This window comes from Hypomesus nipponensis, chromosome 6, assembly GCF_054491055.1.
Source record: "Hypomesus nipponensis isolate SF chromosome 6, ASM5449105v1, whole genome shotgun sequence".
Classification (NCBI taxonomy): domain Eukaryota; kingdom Metazoa; phylum Chordata; class Actinopteri; order Osmeriformes; family Osmeridae; genus Hypomesus; species Hypomesus nipponensis.
This window is the reverse complement of record NC_140366.1, coordinates 16,710,133-16,728,701: the sequence shown is the minus strand read 5'-3', so window position 1 is coordinate 16,728,701 and position 18,569 is coordinate 16,710,133. Positions and strand designations below refer to the sequence as shown.

General features: G+C 49.4%; 2 protein-coding genes across 2 annotated transcripts; both read right to left on the bottom strand.

Moving 5' to 3' along the window:
• Positions 1–294: 294 nt before the first annotated feature.
• Positions 295–15,443, bottom strand: mgab (MAX dimerization protein MGA b). The gene is made up of 24 exons (XM_084700287.1): positions 14,144–15,443; positions 12,636–13,786; positions 11,580–12,234; positions 11,140–11,224; positions 10,906–11,022; positions 10,638–10,766; positions 9,588–9,701; positions 8,917–9,394; positions 8,590–8,800; positions 8,268–8,496; positions 7,870–8,048; positions 7,446–7,701; positions 7,081–7,304; positions 6,633–6,722; positions 6,447–6,596; positions 5,910–6,195; positions 5,550–5,801; positions 4,581–5,413; positions 4,347–4,444; positions 4,180–4,225; positions 3,864–4,037; positions 3,421–3,532; positions 2,675–2,890; positions 295–2,567 (listed from the first exon to the last, which is right to left on the bottom strand). Exons 2-24 carry the CDS (start codon positions 13,727–13,729, stop codon positions 1,264–1,266), a joined length of 7,332 nt encoding a protein of 2,443 aa, XP_084556413.1. The 5' UTR covers positions 13,730–13,786; positions 14,144–15,443; the 3' UTR covers positions 295–1,263.
• Positions 15,444–17,055: 1,612 nt separating this feature from the next.
• ora6 (olfactory receptor class A related 6) lies at positions 17,056–18,092 on the bottom strand. The gene has a single exon (XM_084700842.1). The coding sequence runs from the start codon at positions 18,090–18,092 to the stop codon at positions 17,175–17,177; it is 918 nt and encodes a 305-aa protein (XP_084556968.1). The 3' UTR covers positions 17,056–17,174.
• Between the last annotated feature and the right edge of the window lie 477 nt (positions 18,093–18,569).

The window sequence follows — 18,569 nt, the reverse complement described above, 5'->3', positions numbered from 1 at the left end:
ACAGATAACATAACATCACTATCTTCATACGAATATAATGATCAGGTCGATGTTATTTGATGGCCTTCTTTAAAGGTTAAGTGTGGCGGAAAATAACCTGACAATGATTCTCTTTCAACAGTGTCTGTGTATTTGATGGAAAATGCATTTTTGTTTGAACTACAAGGTTTTCAACCATCCTTTCAAAAGACAGACTAGTGTGTAATTCACACACCATCTGGTGGCTTAATGTCCTCCCACACCCGCTGAACAAAATATAGCCATCACATAGGCTACGCATGAATAAAAAACGTATTATTGATAAATGTAAACCCAACAAATGCATTTACAAATTTATTATTTTTCAAGGCCACATACTTGCTCAGTGAGTGACCAAATCAGTATTTCTTTGCAAAAGGAGAAGGAAAATAAACAAAATTAAAAATACATTATTTACAGATCATGTAATCGCTTCATTAGATAGCTTACAATTAATTGATTGTGACACACAAAGTTTAAACACGTCCGAGTGGTTATTACATCGTACATTATTCAACAAAGGTTACTCAAACATATTGGGTACAAGTCTCTAAGAATAGTTTTATTTGGTTAGAAAAGAATAAGAAAAAAATAAAATATGGACAATGAAATGACATTATTTCTGGTGGGTCTGTAGAGGGATAGGAATTTACAAAGAAATAAAGTGCAAACTGTGAGCAAAACAATTGACACACTGGCATACAAGGGTCATTTACAGTATTTCAACCCTAATTACCACTCATTACTGTTCCATGTAGTGGTTTCTGGCCAACAAAGGATCTGAAAACATACAAGGACATCATTGATCAGTCCCTGTTCATTCGTCCCAGTTCATGCAAGTCCTTTATCCTTCTAATCTAATCAAACAAAGACCTGTGAGTTACCTTTTCATATATCAAATGACAACAAAATTGATCCCAATATGGGTCTGGAAAACCTACAACTACTCAAATATCAGCCATACTTTTCCTTTCATTCATACATTAATTTAATGTTTCTGTCAAAGACATCCCTCGACTGTGTCCATACATGCAGTAAAAAAGAGGCATGTCAGGGGTCCTTGAAATTTATGATCAGGCACATTTAGTGGGACTTCCAGACCTCTGTACATAGTCAAGCACAGGCCAGGAAGGCAGCACCACAGTAAGAGTTACAAGAGTTCCTCTGTTGTTAGTGTGGATGACGTGGTTGTCGAGTGTGTCAGTTTAAAGTTGTGTTAGCGTGAATGAAAACACAACAGCTCCACTACATCAGGTAGTCAGTCCAAGACTTCCTCTTAGCACTAGGGAAGTCTTTCCCCAACGCTCTCCGGGTCACAGGCTTGCTAAGAGGGCTGACTCTAGCCGGTGAGGCCGGGCTGCCTCCAATCGTCATGGGGCTCTCCCCAGCACGGGGCACTGTGTCTGGGGCTCCCCTGGTCCGTGTGGCAGGGCTAGTTCCAGACAGGCGGCCCCCAGGCTTGGTTCCAGCTGGGCTGCCTTCAGCCCGGGCAGATCCATCTTGGCTGGTGCCTGTCTTTGACACATCCTCCACAGGAGCTTCAGAAGCATCGCTCTTCTTCTTCGGGGGCCTTCCCCTGCCTCTTTTGGGACGAGCGAGGCAATCCACTGCAGCTGGACTCGCCGGTGGGATTTCAACAGCTGGAGATTCTGAATCTGTGCTGGCCGGAGTCTTACTCCCTCTGTCTCCTGTGCTGCTATCCTCCAAAACCATCTCAGAAGCAGCAGGCTTCTTCTTAGGAGGCCTTCCCCGGCCACGTTTGGCTGGAACTGAGGCATCCCCCGCTGTGGCTGGGGGGTCTACGACTGGAGACACAGGCTTAAGCCTGCTAGTCTGAAGCTTGGGCAGGGTCTGAGGCAGTCGTTTGGCGGGGACCAGAGTTGAGGACGGACTGACAGGAATCTTATCAGAAGAGGTTTCTCGCGTTCGCTTCCTTGGAGACACTTTTGTCCTGGCTACCAAATCTTCGTCCTTAGAAACGTCTTTGTCCTGCAGGGAGTCTGGCCGCTCTCTGCGCTCGTCTTTAGACAGGGCCTGTACTCGCACGACCGCCTCCTTCCCGAGACTCCTGGCTTTGGTCTGTGGGTTGCCACCAGCCTGCAGCTGCTCCTGTGCCCTCCAGATGGCGCTGTTGAGGCAAGGCATCTCACCCAGAGGAGACGTGTCAGCCAGTTTGGGATCGGAGGTCTTGTCGACGGGGGTGTAGATCTTTTCCTTGTTAGAAGAGGCGTCTTCCTCCACGGAGCTGTGGGAGGCATGAGCTTCCCAGTCAGTGTCTTCCTCCTTCTCCTCCTCCTCCTCTTCCTTTGGTCTCTTCTCTCCTGAGGTCGGCTCAGGAACCACAGGTCCCCTCTTGCGGTCCGTTGTATCAGGCTTCTGGCCCGAGGGCATAGGGTCAGGGGCATTTGAGGGAGTAACCTCCCTCCCCTTTCTCCCCTCCCCCTCCTCAGCCTCCCCCCCCTCCCCCTCCCTGGCTGTTGCCGGAATAGCTGTGAGGGGAGCCGGAGATGGAATGCCTGTGACCTTCAGTGTGAGGACTCCTCTTCCAGCTGAAGCAAACAAGACATACGTGTACATAATGAGGGTCTTGTCTCAATACGACACACAGAGCCAAAGTGTAATAGTTAACGATAACATCCCCCTTGAGATGGCTTACCGGCTTTCAAAGAGGCAGGCTGTGTGACCGTGCTGGTCTTGGTGTGTGGCTGGGGCACTGTGACGGGTTGTCTGGAGACGGCAGCCGTCTGGCTCAGCGTGGTAGAGGTCAGGGACTGGGCGTCTGGGGAAGCAGCCTTGTTCCTCTGGGCACACATGTCTTTCTGACGCTCACAGATCTCCCTCAGTTTGGACCTGATCAGCTCCTCTGGCTTTCCTGAAAGAAAGAAAGAAAGAAAGAAAGAAAGAGAGATAGAGAGACAGAGAGAGAGAGAGAGAGAGCGATAGAGAGAAATAGAGAGAGACAGATAGAGAGACAGAGAGAAATAGAGAGAGAGAGAGAGAGAGAGAGACAGAGAGAAATAGAGAGAGAGAGAGAGGGAGAGCCAGAGAGAGAGAGCCAGAGAGAGAGGGAGAGAGAGCAGCTGGAGGTTAGTGTTATTCAACAGACCTGGAAACGAGTCTTGAGGCCTAAGGTCAAGAAGTTCTGTGAAGCCATGTGTTGGACAGTAAAGTAGAGTAGCGTGGAGTAAAGCAGAGAAGTACTTTATTGATCCCAGGGAACATATTGCACGGTTACAGCCATGTCAATCCAATACACTCATGGTCAAATCAAGTCAAATTAGGGTCCGAGTAGTATTTCCAATCTGAATGACCTATCCAGGGACAGTATTTCACGTCTAGGCCTACGTAGAGCCATTCCAGTAAGCAGCCAGGCCCATGCCAGTTGACCCGGTGCAGACCTACCAGACGCGTGGGCGATTCTCTTCACGTACGCAGACTGCTTCAAGGTCAGTCTCTTCTTCTTCTCCTCCAGGTAGGCGGAGTTGTTCACGAGAGCGTTGATCTCTCTCCGGGCCTGAGAGACAACAAGGAAGCAATACGAGCAGAGAGATTAGGCGTGAGACTCAAACCTATGCCAGGGGGAAGCCCTTCTAACGGGACTGCAAGCTACAATTTCCCCTCCTGCAGCAGGAGAAGGAGAGTCAAACGGAGTCATGTGGCTGAGCGGTGTGGGAGTCGGGCTAGTAATCAGAAGGTTGCAGGATCGATTCCTGGCCATGGCAAATTATGTTGTGTCCTTTGGGCAAGGCACTTCACCCTACTTGCCTCGGGGGGAATGTCCCTGTACTCACTGTAAGTCGCTCTGGATAAGAGCGTCTGCTAAATGGCTAAATGTAAGAGGTCACCTGAGAGAGGACGAGCAGCTTGGAGGCCTTGGGGTCCATCTCCTCCAGAAACAGAACGTCCTTCAGCTTGGTGAAGAGCTTGCGGTGCTCCGAGCGCCGCAGCCTCTCTGTCACTGTGTGGTTCCTGCGCTTCCCTCCCTCCTCGCACCCCTCCTCCCCCTCACCCCTCCTATGCTGTGGAACACCAAGTGGACAAGAAAAACAGTCAACATTCTACAAAACAACACTTTTATATTGTTGCATCTGAAACTAATTTCCTAACAAGGGAGGCCATTTCGACAATGTAAGTTAATAAAATAAAATTAAGAAGGTTAACCTTTTTTCTTGGTTTTTCTGTCGCATCAGTGTCCTGGCTGGAGTCACTGGGAAAGAAAAGACGTTTCAGAATCCACCTCTACATACATATGTCTGACTGCAGGTTAAACTAACAAGAGACATAAACAGGCATGTCCACTCTCACACACACACAAACACACGTCTTACAGGGAGTCGGACATGCTGCGTCTGGCTGCGGCTCTCATCTCAGCGATCATGCACCTCTGAATCCTCTCCTCCACCGTCTCGATGTCCACCGTTTCATCCTGACAAAGACAGACGAGGCCTTCAGAACCTGGGGCAGGGTACCATGGGAACCCCTGAGTACCATGCAGAAGACGTTTGCTAAACTGTGTGTGGGTCGTAGAGGCACCGATCGCCAGACTAACCCTGCCCTCTTACCCTGTCGTCGTCGTCATCTTCATCTTCATCCTCATCGTCGTCTGAATCGGAGGTGTCTGTCAAGTCGTCCGAGTCGTCTTCGGACTCCTCTGTGAGGTCAGAATAACCGTTCTCCTGCATCTGTTCCCCAGTCACCTCCCCGATCTCTGCATCGCTGCCCTCGGACGCCATCTCCTCATCACAGGTCAACAGGGGGGACTTCCTGGGGCCGGAGGGGAGGGGAGGGGCCACTTTAGGGCGTGGCTGGTGGGTGGGTCCAGTGTAGGAGTGGTCAGCAGACAGACGCTCGGGTGCGTCTGTGCCGGCTGTAGAGGTAGGGGTTCTGGAAAGACTAAGACTCTGTAAGACCATGTCACCGTTAGAGGAAACCTTCCTTGGCTGCAGTGGTTTAACAGTCATATTTAGGGTTGTTGGTTTAGCTGCCCTGGCTGGCTGTGGAGCGACACCAGCAGCTCCAGGCTTAGGGAGCTGGATCAGGGTAAAGCCCCCAGGGAGGGAAACTCCTGCTGGGCCAGCCTGGCTCTGGCCTGGGCCCTTGGAGGCCTGGTCGGCCGGAGGGGGGAAGATTCTGAAGGAGTAGGTTCCTCTCTGACCCAGGAAGCTGGGTGTTTTCATGGAGGAGGAGACGGTTAGAGCGAGGGGGGAGGGAGAGGGGGTCTGGGAGGGGGTGACTGTGCCATGTTGGCCGGTGATGAATTTGATGAGAGGTTTGAGCGGAGGAAGGCTCCGAGGGCAGGCAGCAGTGTTGGAAGGGGGGAGTCCCGGGGTGGAGAGGGGAGGGATGACTCGAGACGGCACCAGAGTGCCTGGCTGATTCGGCTGTGTTGTCGGAGCTGTGGAAACGACATGAGGCAAGGGGTGAGAACAAGTACATAATAACATATTAAATCCTATATTATTAGCATCTTAACTAAAGCGAACTTTGCGTTTTCTTGGTCCGTGTACACACACACTGGACTGTTAACGTACATTCAACAGGGTTCTTGCCAACGACGACAGCCTTAGGCTTAACAGCCACCAGTTTGACTAGCTGTCCGTTGGCCTGGCGGTAGAGCTTGGTTCCCTGGAGGCTGGAGATGGACTGCAGTACCACCTTCTTGGCTATAGAGGGCAGGGGCACTGCGGGGGGGTGCTGGGAGGTGACCAACATCATGCAGGGCGCAGTGACTTCTTTGGGGTTTGTTGGCGTTTGTTGGTTGAGGGGAGTACGGGAAGACTTATCTAGACAAGAACAGATTCGACAATATCAGACAAAAAGTTGTTTGTTGTCGGAAAAGTGTGTGTGTCTTTGTGTGTTTGTGTGTCTTTGTGGTTGTGTGGGTGTCTCACCTGGTTTCTGGACCCCAGCCTTGGAGCCCCTCTGCAGCAGGGGGGCAGTGGCTCCGGGGGTCTTGGGGTGAGGGCCACCAGGGGGCAGCACCCGCGGCCGGGGCAGGGGGCTGGGCCTGGGAGAGGTGTTCCCAGGAGACTTGGAGGCCTTGGGAGACATCTTGGCTGGTCTTCTCTGTGCATTGCGCAGCCTGCCTGTGACGAACGCAGCGAGCCGATTGGCCGGATGCAGAGCTCCCATCTGTCCCAGCAGGAGTCTGGCCTGAGAGTAGGACTTCCCGTTCACCTGCAGGAGGTCAGGTGAGCACGCAGCCTTAAGCAGGTGAACGTCTACTGTGCGCCTAATGTACACCTCTAATCCTTATGTCATGTAACTTAAATGTGACGCAGAGCATTATACTACTACACCTAATATATTTGACATGTCACATTTCACCCGTGGATGAAAAAGAATGTACTTAAGTGAAAGAGAAATACATAGATTGTTAACTTGTGGAGGTGGAGCTGGAGGGCATGTAAACAGGAAGTCCCTCTTACCTGTATGAGTCCCACAGCAGCTTTCCCAGGCTGTTTCTTTCTGGCCTTGAGGCGACCGGCAGGAAACACTCCAGCCAAGAACGGCATGACAGCAACCTGCTTCTCCTGCTCCTCTGCCTGGGCACCGGTCCTCTCCTCCTCCTCCTCCTCCTCCTCCTCCTCCTCCTCCTCCTCCCTCCCACCTTCCTCCACACTCTCTCCACCTTCCTCCTCATCCTCCTCACTGTGTTTGGGGTTCTCTTCGTTGTCCTTCTTCGCCACCAGACTGACACTGATCTGTTGGGGGATGAGTGGGAGAATGTTGAGTTAGTTGTTTGTTAGTTCCGGAACTCTGAGATTTAAAAAGATCGATCAACTGAATTGCCATTCAAGGGGTCAGAAGAGTCCAGTTCCAGGACTAAGCCAATACCAGTCCCCAGCCAATGACAATCTCATGCCAATTCCGGTTAATACGTACCCCCCCATGCACATGCTGGCCACAAACCGAAACAACCCAATCATATTCCAGCCCCACCTCCAGCCCCACCTCCAGCCCCAACTCCAGCCCCACCTCCAGCCCCACCTCCAGCCCCACCTCCAGGCCCACCTCCAGGCCCACCTCCAGGCCCACCTCCAGCCCCACCTCCAGGCCCACCTTGTAGATGATGGTGCTGCTGTCAGCCTTGCGGCCGCAGGACAGCAGCTTGATCTGGTACGGCCCCACCCTGAAGGGGGCGAAGAGGCCGTTCTGCTTCAGCCGTCGACACAGCACCATCAGGACCAGCTTGCGGTGAGCGTCCCAGTTACACTCTGACTGGATCTCCAGCATCTTGCTGGGCTCAGAAACTCTGGGCCTGGGCTGAGAACGACCCTTATCTGCTACAGAGAAGGGGGAGATTGAGATCAAATGTTATTTAATAAATCAAAATGTGAACTGATTGTATATCTGTAGACAAGCCAGTAGTGCGATGACACTGAAGGGATGTTTCCCCTGCAGACGCAGGTGCTGGGGAGTCTTACCTGTGTGAGGTGGGGCCAGAGGGGCCGGAGGGGGGGTCAGGACGTTCCTGGGCTCCTTCTCCGCTTCGGGGGCCGGGGTGGGGGTAGAGGCCGGGGCGGAGGTGGAGGCTGGGGCGGAGGTGGGGGCTGGGGTGGAGGAGGTCTTAGACAGGAGCAGCATCCGGGGAGGGGGTTTGCTGTTGAACTCTCTCACGCGGGCGCAGGTCATCATGCTCTCAAAGTATTTATACACCGGATCTTTATCCTCCTCTCGCATCTGTTGACGCACGCACACCAAATCCATCAGTCAATTTTTCTATGAAAATGTTATTGTTACTTGTTGACAATGTTTCTCTCTTAACACAGAAGTTGAATCTGGGACTTGGTTTGGGAAGCACTACTCAGTCATTCCCCGAGCGTTATCAGTGCGTGGGACACAGCGTACCTGAGGGGTGGGTTTGTGGGTGTAGCGCTTGGCAGAGGAGGTGCTCTTGCAGGGCTCCTGGGGGGCAGACTTGGGGACGTGGAGCGGCTCGGGGTCGTTCTCCTCGTTGTCCTGGTCCCACAGACGGGAGAGGTGGCAGCCTGGGCTGGGCTGGGCGTCACAGCCCACCCTCGACACCGCTGGGGAGGAACAGCCAGCATTTCAACGTTGGACGGGGTGTTGAATTCAAAGTCGGTGTGAATCAGGATAATGTTATTGGAACATATCATGATATGATTATATACACAAACACTGATGAAGAAGAGCCATGTGAAGAGTACATAATTGTATCCTTTACCTTTGTCCCTACAAAAGGTAAAGTCCCTGCAGTGTAGTCTAGTTCCAGGGGATGAACTTACTGTACACAGGCTCTGTCGGAGCCTCCTTCTCTGTGGTCTGTTTGATGATCCTGCGCTTGAAGCAGGCGCATCCCAGCATGCACTCTGTCCGTCGGCAGTGGAGCGGACCTCTGTTCCTGCGGTTCAGACTGGCACACACACAGCCCAGCCGGCAGAACTCCTGCCCACACTCCGGGCCCTCCACCAGCTTCATGGGCTTGGTGAGTAGAGTCCGGGTCTTGGGCATACCCTGAGGAGACAGTGGAGAGGAATCAACAAGTCGTTACGCAACGGCCTGACTGTTGTGTGTGTGTGTGTGTGCAGGTGTGTGTGTGTTAGTTACCTGTATGGTGAGCAGTGTGCTCAGGGCCACCTCCGTCCTCTCCTGGCTGATGAATGTCCGCTGGTGTCCCAGGTAGGCAGAGACTTCCTCCATCTCCTGCAGCTTGAGCTGGAACCTGGTGAGGCCTGGGGTCCGGTAGTACAGCCAGCTGCCAGCCTGCCCTGCCCCCGGACTGCTGTCCCTCCTCCCAGCGACCTTGGCAGGAGGAGACCTGGACAGACACACACACACCACTACGTTACACTTCTCAGTACAGATCAGAGAGGGTGAAGGAGAGGACCACGAGGCCCTGTGAACATCAGGGAGACACTGTGATCTGAGCCTTACCTCTGAGCAGCAGGGCTGGCTGGGTGTGAGGCCTTGGCCACTGCGGGGGCTCGAACAGCTGAGGTGGGCGATTTCTTGGCGCTCTGAACCTGCGCCGGTCGTGGCGTTGCCGTGGCAGTTTTGGATTTGGTCTGTGGGGGCGTGGTCGGCGGTTTGGCTCTTATTGAGGTGGCGGGCTTCTTAGAGTTGGCGAGGGGAGGAGGGGGCGTGGTCAAGACGGAGTAGAGGAGGGACTTTCGGGAGAGGGGGCAGGGCCTGTTGGTCCAGGCAGGAAGTTGGGGAGGGGGGGTGCGAGTCTTCAGCACACTGTCCAGGGTCCGCACGTAGCTGGTACTTTTAGCCGGCAGTTCGTAGGCGACCGGGCCCTGGGGGTTGAGGGAGAAGGCAGCCGCACGCTCGCTGATTTGTTGAGCTTCGTTCTCCAGGTACTCATCCAGCATGTCGCTCCAGAACGCAGAGCGGTTCTTCAGTGCCCCTTCTGGATGGGAGGAATAAACGGGTCAAAGTTAATAAAAGCATATGGCACGTTACACAAGAACACTCAACTGAGTGGAAAGAGAGAGAGAGAGAGAGAGAGAGAGAGAGAGAGAGAGAGAGAGAGAGAGAGAGAGAGAGAGAGAGAGAGAGAGAGAGAGAGAGAGACAGTGTTTGTGAGAAAGAGATATTCTTACCTTTTTGTGTGGCATAGGAGGACTCTTTGGTCTTTGTGAATTTTTCCCTCCAGCCCTTGATCTTGGTCAGATCGCTGGTCTTTCCAGTCCTAGACACAAAGGGAACTCCTCCATCTAAGCAGGAGTCACCAGAGACACAGTTAGCCTAGCCACAGACATTACATCATTACATTTACATTGAGTCATTTAGCAGACACTCTAACACTTTAACCAGAGCGACTTACAGTAAGTACAGGGACATTCCCCCCGAGGCAAGTAGGGTGAAGTGCCTTGCCCAAGGACACAACTTAATTTGGCACGGCCGGGAATCAAACCAACAACCTTCTGATCACAAGCCCAATTCCTTAACCGCTCAGCCACCTGACTACCTTACTACCTTACAGACAGACAGACAGACAGAGCCGTCCTCTCTACAATCTCCCTTTGCTTGGAGACATCACCAATTAAAAAGATGAGGCTTGTAGAATGCAGATGCCTGCAGACCATCCACCATATGGCTCCCACCAATCAGGTTTGCAGGTCAATAGATACTGGGGGAGGGGGAGACAGCAATCGCTGAGGCTTAGCAACAAAACAAAGCTCTTCTGGTTCAAGTTGGTGGAAAGACATTAAGTAATCATGCTGGCATGAGGCTTATATGAAATAAGTATGATTAGTGAAACTGCTTATTAAGTAGCGAATGGCTGTAATACATGAATCCACACAAAGCATGGAAATGAAAGTGATATCTCCTTTTAATGTAATTAATTCCTACGTATTTGCATAACTCAATAATACTACCCTTATTATTCAGCATGTCCTGCTTGCCCACTGTGACAGACCCAGGGCCTCCACTTCAATTACCGAAGGGATAGGAATGTAAATTAATGGACGTTGGAGAATTAGGATTTTGTAAAGTGAATCGCTTTCTTAACGGCGCCTTAACTTGTTCATAGTGCCTGTAGCATTTTTTTAGTTTTACTTCATACCATCGAGGTCTTTACACGAGTGTTACTAACATGGTTCCAGCAGCGCTGTGATCAGGGCTGTGTTCCAGGCATAGGCACTCACCACTGGGGGAGGCGGGGCTCGTAGGATTGTCCTTTCCCGTTAACTCAGGGGGCGGCAGAGGCAGCTGGACCCCCAGGTACTGGAGGTCTATAGCCTGTGCCGGGTCCAGCAGAGGCAATTTGAGGCCGACTGCAGAGGGGACAGGATACAAAAATAAGCAATCACAAACCACCACGGATGACGACAAAGATAGCAGATTGTATTTCCTTCAGGATCAATAAAGTAAATTTAATGTAGTGTGTGTGTGTGTGTGTGTGTGTCCACCTACCTTGCTGCAGGACTGGATGGATGACCTGTCTGTGTTTGAAGGTAGCCAGGTCCTGCAGTAGGACGGCCTGCACGCGACCTATCTTCTCCTCTACAGTCTCCGTGACCTCCACAACCGCTGAGAGAAAGACCCAAACACAACATGCTATGACGGCGATGCCATGTTAGCATCTCGTCAGACGCCAGGTGTGTCTGGTGTGTTTTTCCTGGAGCGTTGGTATGCACGCTCCCTCACCTGCGCTGTCCGGGCTCTGCTCAGGGACTCGTGGTGCTGGGGAGACGCTGGCTGGGATGTCTACCACATGGACCCCAAGAGCCTCCTGTAGAAAACAGAAGACACATACAGACTGAGAATGAATCAAGTATTAACCCTCGTGCTGCCTTCGGGTCACATGACCAAAAGGTTCATAACGAACCATCGTTGTGTTTACCCAAGAAGAAAATGCTTCACTTTGTTTTTGTATGCAGTAAAATTGTCGCAAACGAAGGTGGGTCACAATGACTGATGGGTCAGAATGACCCGAGGAGAACACAAGGGTTAACTATAATACTAACATTGAAACTAAATATCAATGCTAACACCACATTTGCTCGTCTAAATGACATATGACAGTGACACCTCACATAACAATTAAACCCCTAAAAAGGATGTATTGAACTGTGGAAGGATTTTACCCTCGAAGTGAAGGACACAAACAGCAGACCCTCCACGTCGTCTAGTTCTGGTTGATTGGCGACCGTAGGCGCGTTGCTGGTCGGCGTTACGGGGGCGGATCCTGCCTTAGGGCCACACCTCCCGCTGTTCACACCCTTCCCCTTGGCTTTGGTTTTCTTCCCCCTGGTAAAGGACTTGGGCACCACAAAACTGCCAGACGAGGGCTTGGGAGTAGGGGGCGACGGCCGGGGAAGGATTCTCTTCAGCTGAGGCGGTTTGGGCGTGCTGGGGGTTAGATTGGCATGGATGATGAGGTTCTTGACCTCGACAGTAACAGCGCTCTGCATGGCCGGACCCACAGCCCCTGCTGTCTCCGAGCACTCAGAGAAGCTGGACCCTGGAGGCTGTGGCGGGGCCACATGTGACGGTATGGTGGCCTGAGGACTGGTAGCGGCGGTCAGCCTGGTCTGACTGGAGGGCAGGGTCAGTTGGGTCTTCCGGAGCTGTTTGTGTAGCGCGTGGTCACTGTCACCCACGTCGAGGCCCTCCTCGCCAGCTGAGATGTCCGTCTCCTGGGTGTCCGAGGCTTCGGAGGGAGAGGATCCCACACGCCACAGCTTCGCGTGCACCCTGCCATCTACCTCAGCTGAGGTCGACAGGGGTCGCTTCTTGCAGCTGGAAGTGAAACACAGGGTGCTAATGAGAGAATAGAACTTCTCTAGCCGAGTCGCCATGTCGACGGTGTTAACGAGCATAACGTTTTTAGAAATTAGAAAGCTGTAGGAATCCATAGTCACTTTTTAAAGATGAAAACAATCCATGAGCTCTTTGACCATTTAAAACGGCTTAATGGGACAACAGTGAAAACATGCTCTGGTTTTTACAAATAAAATGTTTTATTATTCCATGAATAAGGACTAAAACGTTTGGATGCATGTGGGTGAGTCAACAAATATGACGCAACGGTCACTTGATGCTTTCAAGTGACATGTGGATACAAAGAAACTAAAACTATAATGACATTTTTTTTTATCACAAGGAATAGTATATCTTACTGCAATAGTAAAAATCCTTACCTGAGGTCCAGGCCTACGTTGTCTGGATCTTTCACAGTGTGGTAGATCCTCGGCCTTGCATGGTTCAGACCAGGGAGACGGGTATCCACTGGGTCTGCTCGAGGAGGCTCGTGCTTCAGCTTGTCCTCCCTGAAGCCCCTTGCAAACGGATTGTGGTCAATCTTCAACTGGGTTATCTGCATATTTTGGTAGGTAGTCACCGAATAAAATCTCATCTGGGGAAACGTGAAGGTCATGACCTCTGGCCAGCTAAGTGAAGAATTGTGAGGGTCAGGTAAACTGTCATTACGGATAGGAATGACATGTAAACTGGGCTGGTAGCGACGCATAGTCTGCAACACAGCATGTCTCTCCGGCTCCAGGATGTTATTAGTCAGCTTGAGGGTCCGGAAGGAGACGTGACGGACCATCAGTTCCTTGCCCGTGGCTGGTGAGCACTCGTGGGGGAAGGCGCGTCCAGGGAGCCGTTGCTCGTACGGTTCCACCTGCCCACAGGCCTCCCACTTGAAGCCGGTCCAGCGATGCTTGTGGGGGTCCGTGGGAGTGATCGACAGGAACAGGGAATAACGGAGTGTGGGATCCAGACCGCTCAGACGGAAGAAACAGTAAGGGAACATGCGGCGTCCCTGTTTGGTGACGATCATCTCAGTTCCGTGGTGGTAGAACTCCATCCAGACACTGTGGTTCTCCAGGGAAACGGAGACGGGCCCGCTGGTCAGCACCTCAGACAGATCAGCAGGGTCTGGGGTGCTGCTAGTGTCTGGGTCACTAGCGTCTGTCGGTGAATCTGCTAATGACTCTCCTGTGTTTTCCTCGTTGGCTACTTTCTGCTCTGTGGCTGAGGTAATCGAGCTAGCTTCAGCATTCTCAATAGAGTCCATATTTGCCACTTCTGAAGAATAGGCTGCGCTTGCCTCGGTGGGTGAGGCTTCGGCCGGGGCGGTATCTGGGTTTGTGATGGATGCAGTTTGGGTGTCCATTTTGTCCTTTCTGGAGAGGCTTGGCTTCCTCCTGACAGGTTCAGATGTGGAGCACAAGTGGGTGTCAGTGGAGTCCACCTCCTCTGGCGTAGTTGCCTCACAAAGGTCTTCCATGGTTAGGAATTAAAAGGTGTACTTCTGGTTTTAACTGAGGTTGTGTTCATCTGTTGTCTGAAAGCAAAATAGATTTTGTCTGTCGTCATAAACATAGAAACATAAAACGAGGCCCCTTACATTGTAGACTATTTAGCTTAATTTAATGACAAACTCTAATAAACGCTAGCATTATCAACAAACACGTGCATCACTATCGCAAGTGATTGTTATTAGTTAAGCATACTGTGTGTGTAAAAGAATAAGCATAGTAAACATGACAGTGCCTAGGCTTAATAACGACATTTTGTTTGACCATTTTTCCACTGCATACGATTCGTTCATCTGTGACCTAAAAACAACATGCAAAGAATTAAAGTTAAAACAACCCTGTCTTGTCCTTATCAAGACTGTTGTAGGCCTTCACATATTTACCTGGCGAGTTTGGAGGGGAGGGAAAGTTCTGGTTTAATTGCAGCTTCTTTTTTGTGTACGATGCGGTATGAGGACTGACAAAATAAGTCAAACTGTTGCACGCCGTCGTCTAAACAAAAGGCCTTGACGCTTGCTATCCTTCGAGCATGAACATAAATTCGCAAATGGAGGCCGAAGCCACGCAGCGTTCGAATACACCATGCAAGCAGGCTACAACAGCGCATGCACAACACCAACCCTCATCTGTGCGTGATCCATGCCGGCATGCCGCGCAAGGAAGCGGGACACCATCCCGAGGATTTTTTGTCACCTCGAGCCCTGTCCGTGGCCTGAGACAACTCGGGCGACAAGTCTGTTCAAAAATCAGCGGAACAAAAAATGCCCCTTTACGAACAAAAAGTAACCATAACGTATGGAGAAATCTATCCTTGTGACTGCACGAATATTCGTCATATCCTTCCACTTCTACCTTTACTCCTTTCGATCATCTACTAGGCTAGGCTACATTCTCACCCTTCTGAACCACACACACTCACTCACACACATCCGTGCTCTCGGTGTGTGACGTAAGAGTCACCATGGCGGTATAGTTTTGTGGTAGGCTATACGCAGGCTCCCTCCAGAGGTTTGCTGGGCAGTTTCACTGTGGACGCAGGCCCCTCGCCTCGAAGAATGAAGCGAACACTTAATAAACAAGCCGTAAGAATAGGCTAGGCTACATAAGTTTCATGAGGCCCAACTAATAATTGTATCCTGTCCTGACATTGAGCTAGTATCTATATATCTTTGCTGTCCGCGCAGCTTCGCACTATGATCATTTTCACGTGTTAGAATATCACATTTAGCCTACGAGATTAGCCTGTTTCCTATAGTTAAAGTCTAGGCTACCAAACCTGCGACTGAAACAGGTTTTTCTGTCTGAATTTCAGATACAATGAGGTTACATCTCCAACCATCTCGAACATTAGCCTACAATAATACATATTCAATTTAAATCAACCATGGTCCATCTTCGCTAGTGTGCCCCTGCAGACTAGCCGACGTATCATAACCCCAGTGTGCTCAAGTTAAGCCTCATCCTGATGTGTAAAAAAACAACATTCAAACGTGTTGCGTTAAGACCTACTCTAAGGGTAACTTCCCGTAAACATCTGAACCACCGTAACCATAAGGTAAAACATGGCAAGAAGTTGCTCTGTAGGCCTAGACTGGGTGGGTCTGGGTAGGAGACATGACTACGTTTTGGCTTAACTGACGTGTATCCTTATTTTTGGCACATATTTTTACACTGTGATTAAGCTGATTTTAAATTGAGCATTTATGTTAAGTCTGATTTCAAGTTTTAATATCATGTTATTGAGTGTTTACAGAACCACTAGAAATTGTGTTTGTAAATGTTTAAATCTGCCATCTTGTGATTTAGGATGGTTCAGTTTGGCAAAATGTGTGAATAAAGACTATAGGCTAAAAAGAATAGGCTACGATAGGCTATAGACAATGATGGTAATAAGGATTAGGAGAATAATGGCCAATGTTTATAATGGAAGTAAGAAAATACCCATTGAGACCAATAGGTTATGTCCGGATGCAGGCTATATGGGCCGCCCTGTCTGGACAATTTCTGCTTAAGTGGCGTCATTAACATTGACTTGACTTGCTCTTCAACGAATTTAAAATGTAGACCCACTTCAGCCTAAGAAAAACTAGTTAAGATTCGCGTACAAACCCTATCCCTGCATCATCGTTAGGCTTTTCCCGACAGCTAAATGAGGTTCCACTGTCCTTCTGTTAAAAGGGAGAAGGAAGAGTGTGAGGCCGCGACACAGAACTCAACTTATAGGCCGGTGACGGTAATGCAGCCCTGGTCGCGTGCAAACAAGAGGATACAATAATGATACTCGAAGAACGACCGACTAAAAATGAACAAAATGCGTCAATCTGGCGAGTACGATTGGTATTAAGGTCTTAATAAAGTATTACCCGTACATTGTTTTTACTGACCGTCCGTGCGCGCGTCGAGTCTCCTTCGTGGTCTCCTTGATTTTCCCTGTTGTGTGGTCGGTGTGCTGGGGGTTGGACTCGACTACGACAGGCCTGCAAGGCACTGCCGCACATGCTTGCGCCTTTCGAATAACACTACTGGAGAGGACGCAATGCAACCTGTCTCTAATCAAAGTGTCCACGTGCATGTATAAGGAATGTACTCATAAATAAATAAATGAAAGACACAAATAAGTGTATTAATTGAGCTAGTATTTTGAGCTCTAATGCACACAATTGCTGTGGAAAACGCAAGCCGCTTCAAAAATGTAGTCGAGCTTGATTTTGCAACATGGAGTTTGGTTTGGGTCACATTCTGCTGACGCGAATCTTATAGAATCTTACTTTGACGTAGTATAGGCTACATATCGATATCAACTGCGGATTTATATGACCATTTAAACCTTTTTGTCGCAACTTGTTGACTGATCCGATGACATGGTTTCAAGGATTTCAAATATCAAAATATATCCTCTCAAATCTTCATGGACAGAAGAGCTCGAGTATTAACTGTTTTAATACAGACTATAACCCACACTTTTGGTTATAATAGCCTATATAACTACTGCACAACTAATTGTTTTGTAAATATTTGATTTAACTTAGTAGGCTGACAGAAAAGTGTCAAAAATGACACAAATCTACAGCTCGATATAAAATGATAGGTGAAATATAAAAATCTTCACATATGCTCTTCGTCTTACATTACGTTTATTTTCCAAAAAGCTGAAAACAGCTAAGCACATTCAGTTGAATTGCACACCAACCTAAATGTTTACCCACAGACCACAATGCATATTGTATTTGTATTATGCCCTCACAATTCTCAGGCAGGGAGCACAAACACAAGAACGTTAACACAACCTCCCATGGAACCTAAAAGTATTTACTTAGATACCACACTTACTTTTGAGTAAATGCCACCCAATACACCCCAAGAGCTAAAAAAAAAAAAACGATTTGTCCTAAAGGGTTGATAAAGAAGCCGCCACTACCTCCTAATATTTTTCCAAGTTAAGATATTATTCCCTATCCCATATACATAAGGACTGATTGTGGTGTAGGCTGTGGAGATCAAGAACTCCAACTCAGACCAAGCAGGGAAATCATAGGGGCTGTATCCCAGATGGAGGACTAGGTACAAGGTCCAGTCGATCTGAAACAACGCCATGGCTGCCAAGATGGCCACCGTACTCCTGTGAAACCGAGGGCTTCTGTTCTTCCTTTTGGGCTCCTGCTCTGATCCTGGGGCTCCCAGCCCTGGCTTTACCATCCTCTTCTGCCCCAGAAGAACCTTTATGATGAGGCAACTGCTGACAGTGACGACCAGGAGAGGCAGAAGGTTGGAGAGGACGACAAACAAGTATTTGTATAACTTGTTTATGGTTGGGCAGTTATCCCTATAGCACAGGAAGAAGTGTGGTGGGCATTTTTGGTTGCCAGTGATGTTTTTCATGTGTCCATCCATGTTCATCACGTAAGTGGGAGCCGCCAGAAGCAACGCCGACATCACACAGAGCCCACTCATAGCCCAGGCGTAACGAATGTTGTCCAGGAAGATGGGAAGGTTGACCTTCTCTGCATCTCTGAGTTTCTGGTAGCGGAAGATACTGATGAGCACAGTAAACAGGATGCTAGCCACCTGACCAACCACTGTCAGGAACTTCAGAGAGCGGCAGGCCCATACGTCCAGACTGATAGAAACGCGCACCACAAGAATGTCATAGATATCCACGATGAAGATCTCCTCCAAGTTGGAGACCGACAGACCAAGGAGAAGCACTTCAAAGGTCTTCAGCTTGACGATCTGCTTCTGAACCAGGAACAGGATTAGTGCTGTATTACCTATGATCCCTAGGATGGAGATTACTATCCTGATGCCTAGGATCCAAAGGGCAACGTTTCCCATCTTTCTGAATAAAGTTTATTTTAGAAATGTATCTGAAACTTGTGCTGTTTCTCTTTCCATACATCTGTGTGAATGAGAGCTAGAAGCTGATGTGGTCTCTTTACTTTTATGCTTCAGTGACTCGCAAATCTATGTTGTCATGCCTTCAAAAGAAACCAAGCCCAGATTGGTGATTTGCTTTGCTCATTAAGGATCGGAAAGTCGAGGATGCTGGAAAAGCAGAGGCCTGGGAGTCCTTTAATTTGTACCTTGGAGCTTTGCAAAAGCCTTAACTTGAGATGAGTGCTGATCCTAACTTTAAACATTTACACAAGGTGCGTATATAACTGCCACTTCCGTCCCTTGGTAGTTTACAACTGGGATTCTCGCTCAACAAACTTCCATTTGATTTCAACAATTGAATTCAAAACCTATGGTACATAAAAGCTCATTTTCATTTAACGACTGCTGGGTTTTACATTTTTAGATCTACAATAA

Coding starts and splice junctions, on each gene's coding strand:
- mgab (XM_084700287.1), bottom strand. CDS start 13,729: ATGGAAGACCTTTGTGAGGCAACTACGCCAGAGGAGGTGGACTCCACT. Junction 6,196..6,446: donor CTGCTGTGGGACTCATACAG/GTAAGAGGGACT, acceptor GACCTCCTGCAG/GTGAACGGGAAGTCCTACTC. Junction 5,414..5,549: donor TGGCAAGAACCCTGTTGAAT/GTACGTTAACAG, acceptor TCGTTTCCACAG/CTCCGACAACACAGCCGAAT.
- ora6 (XM_084700842.1), bottom strand. CDS start 18,092: ATGGGAAACGTTGCCCTTTGGATCCTAGGCATCAGGATAGTAATCTCC.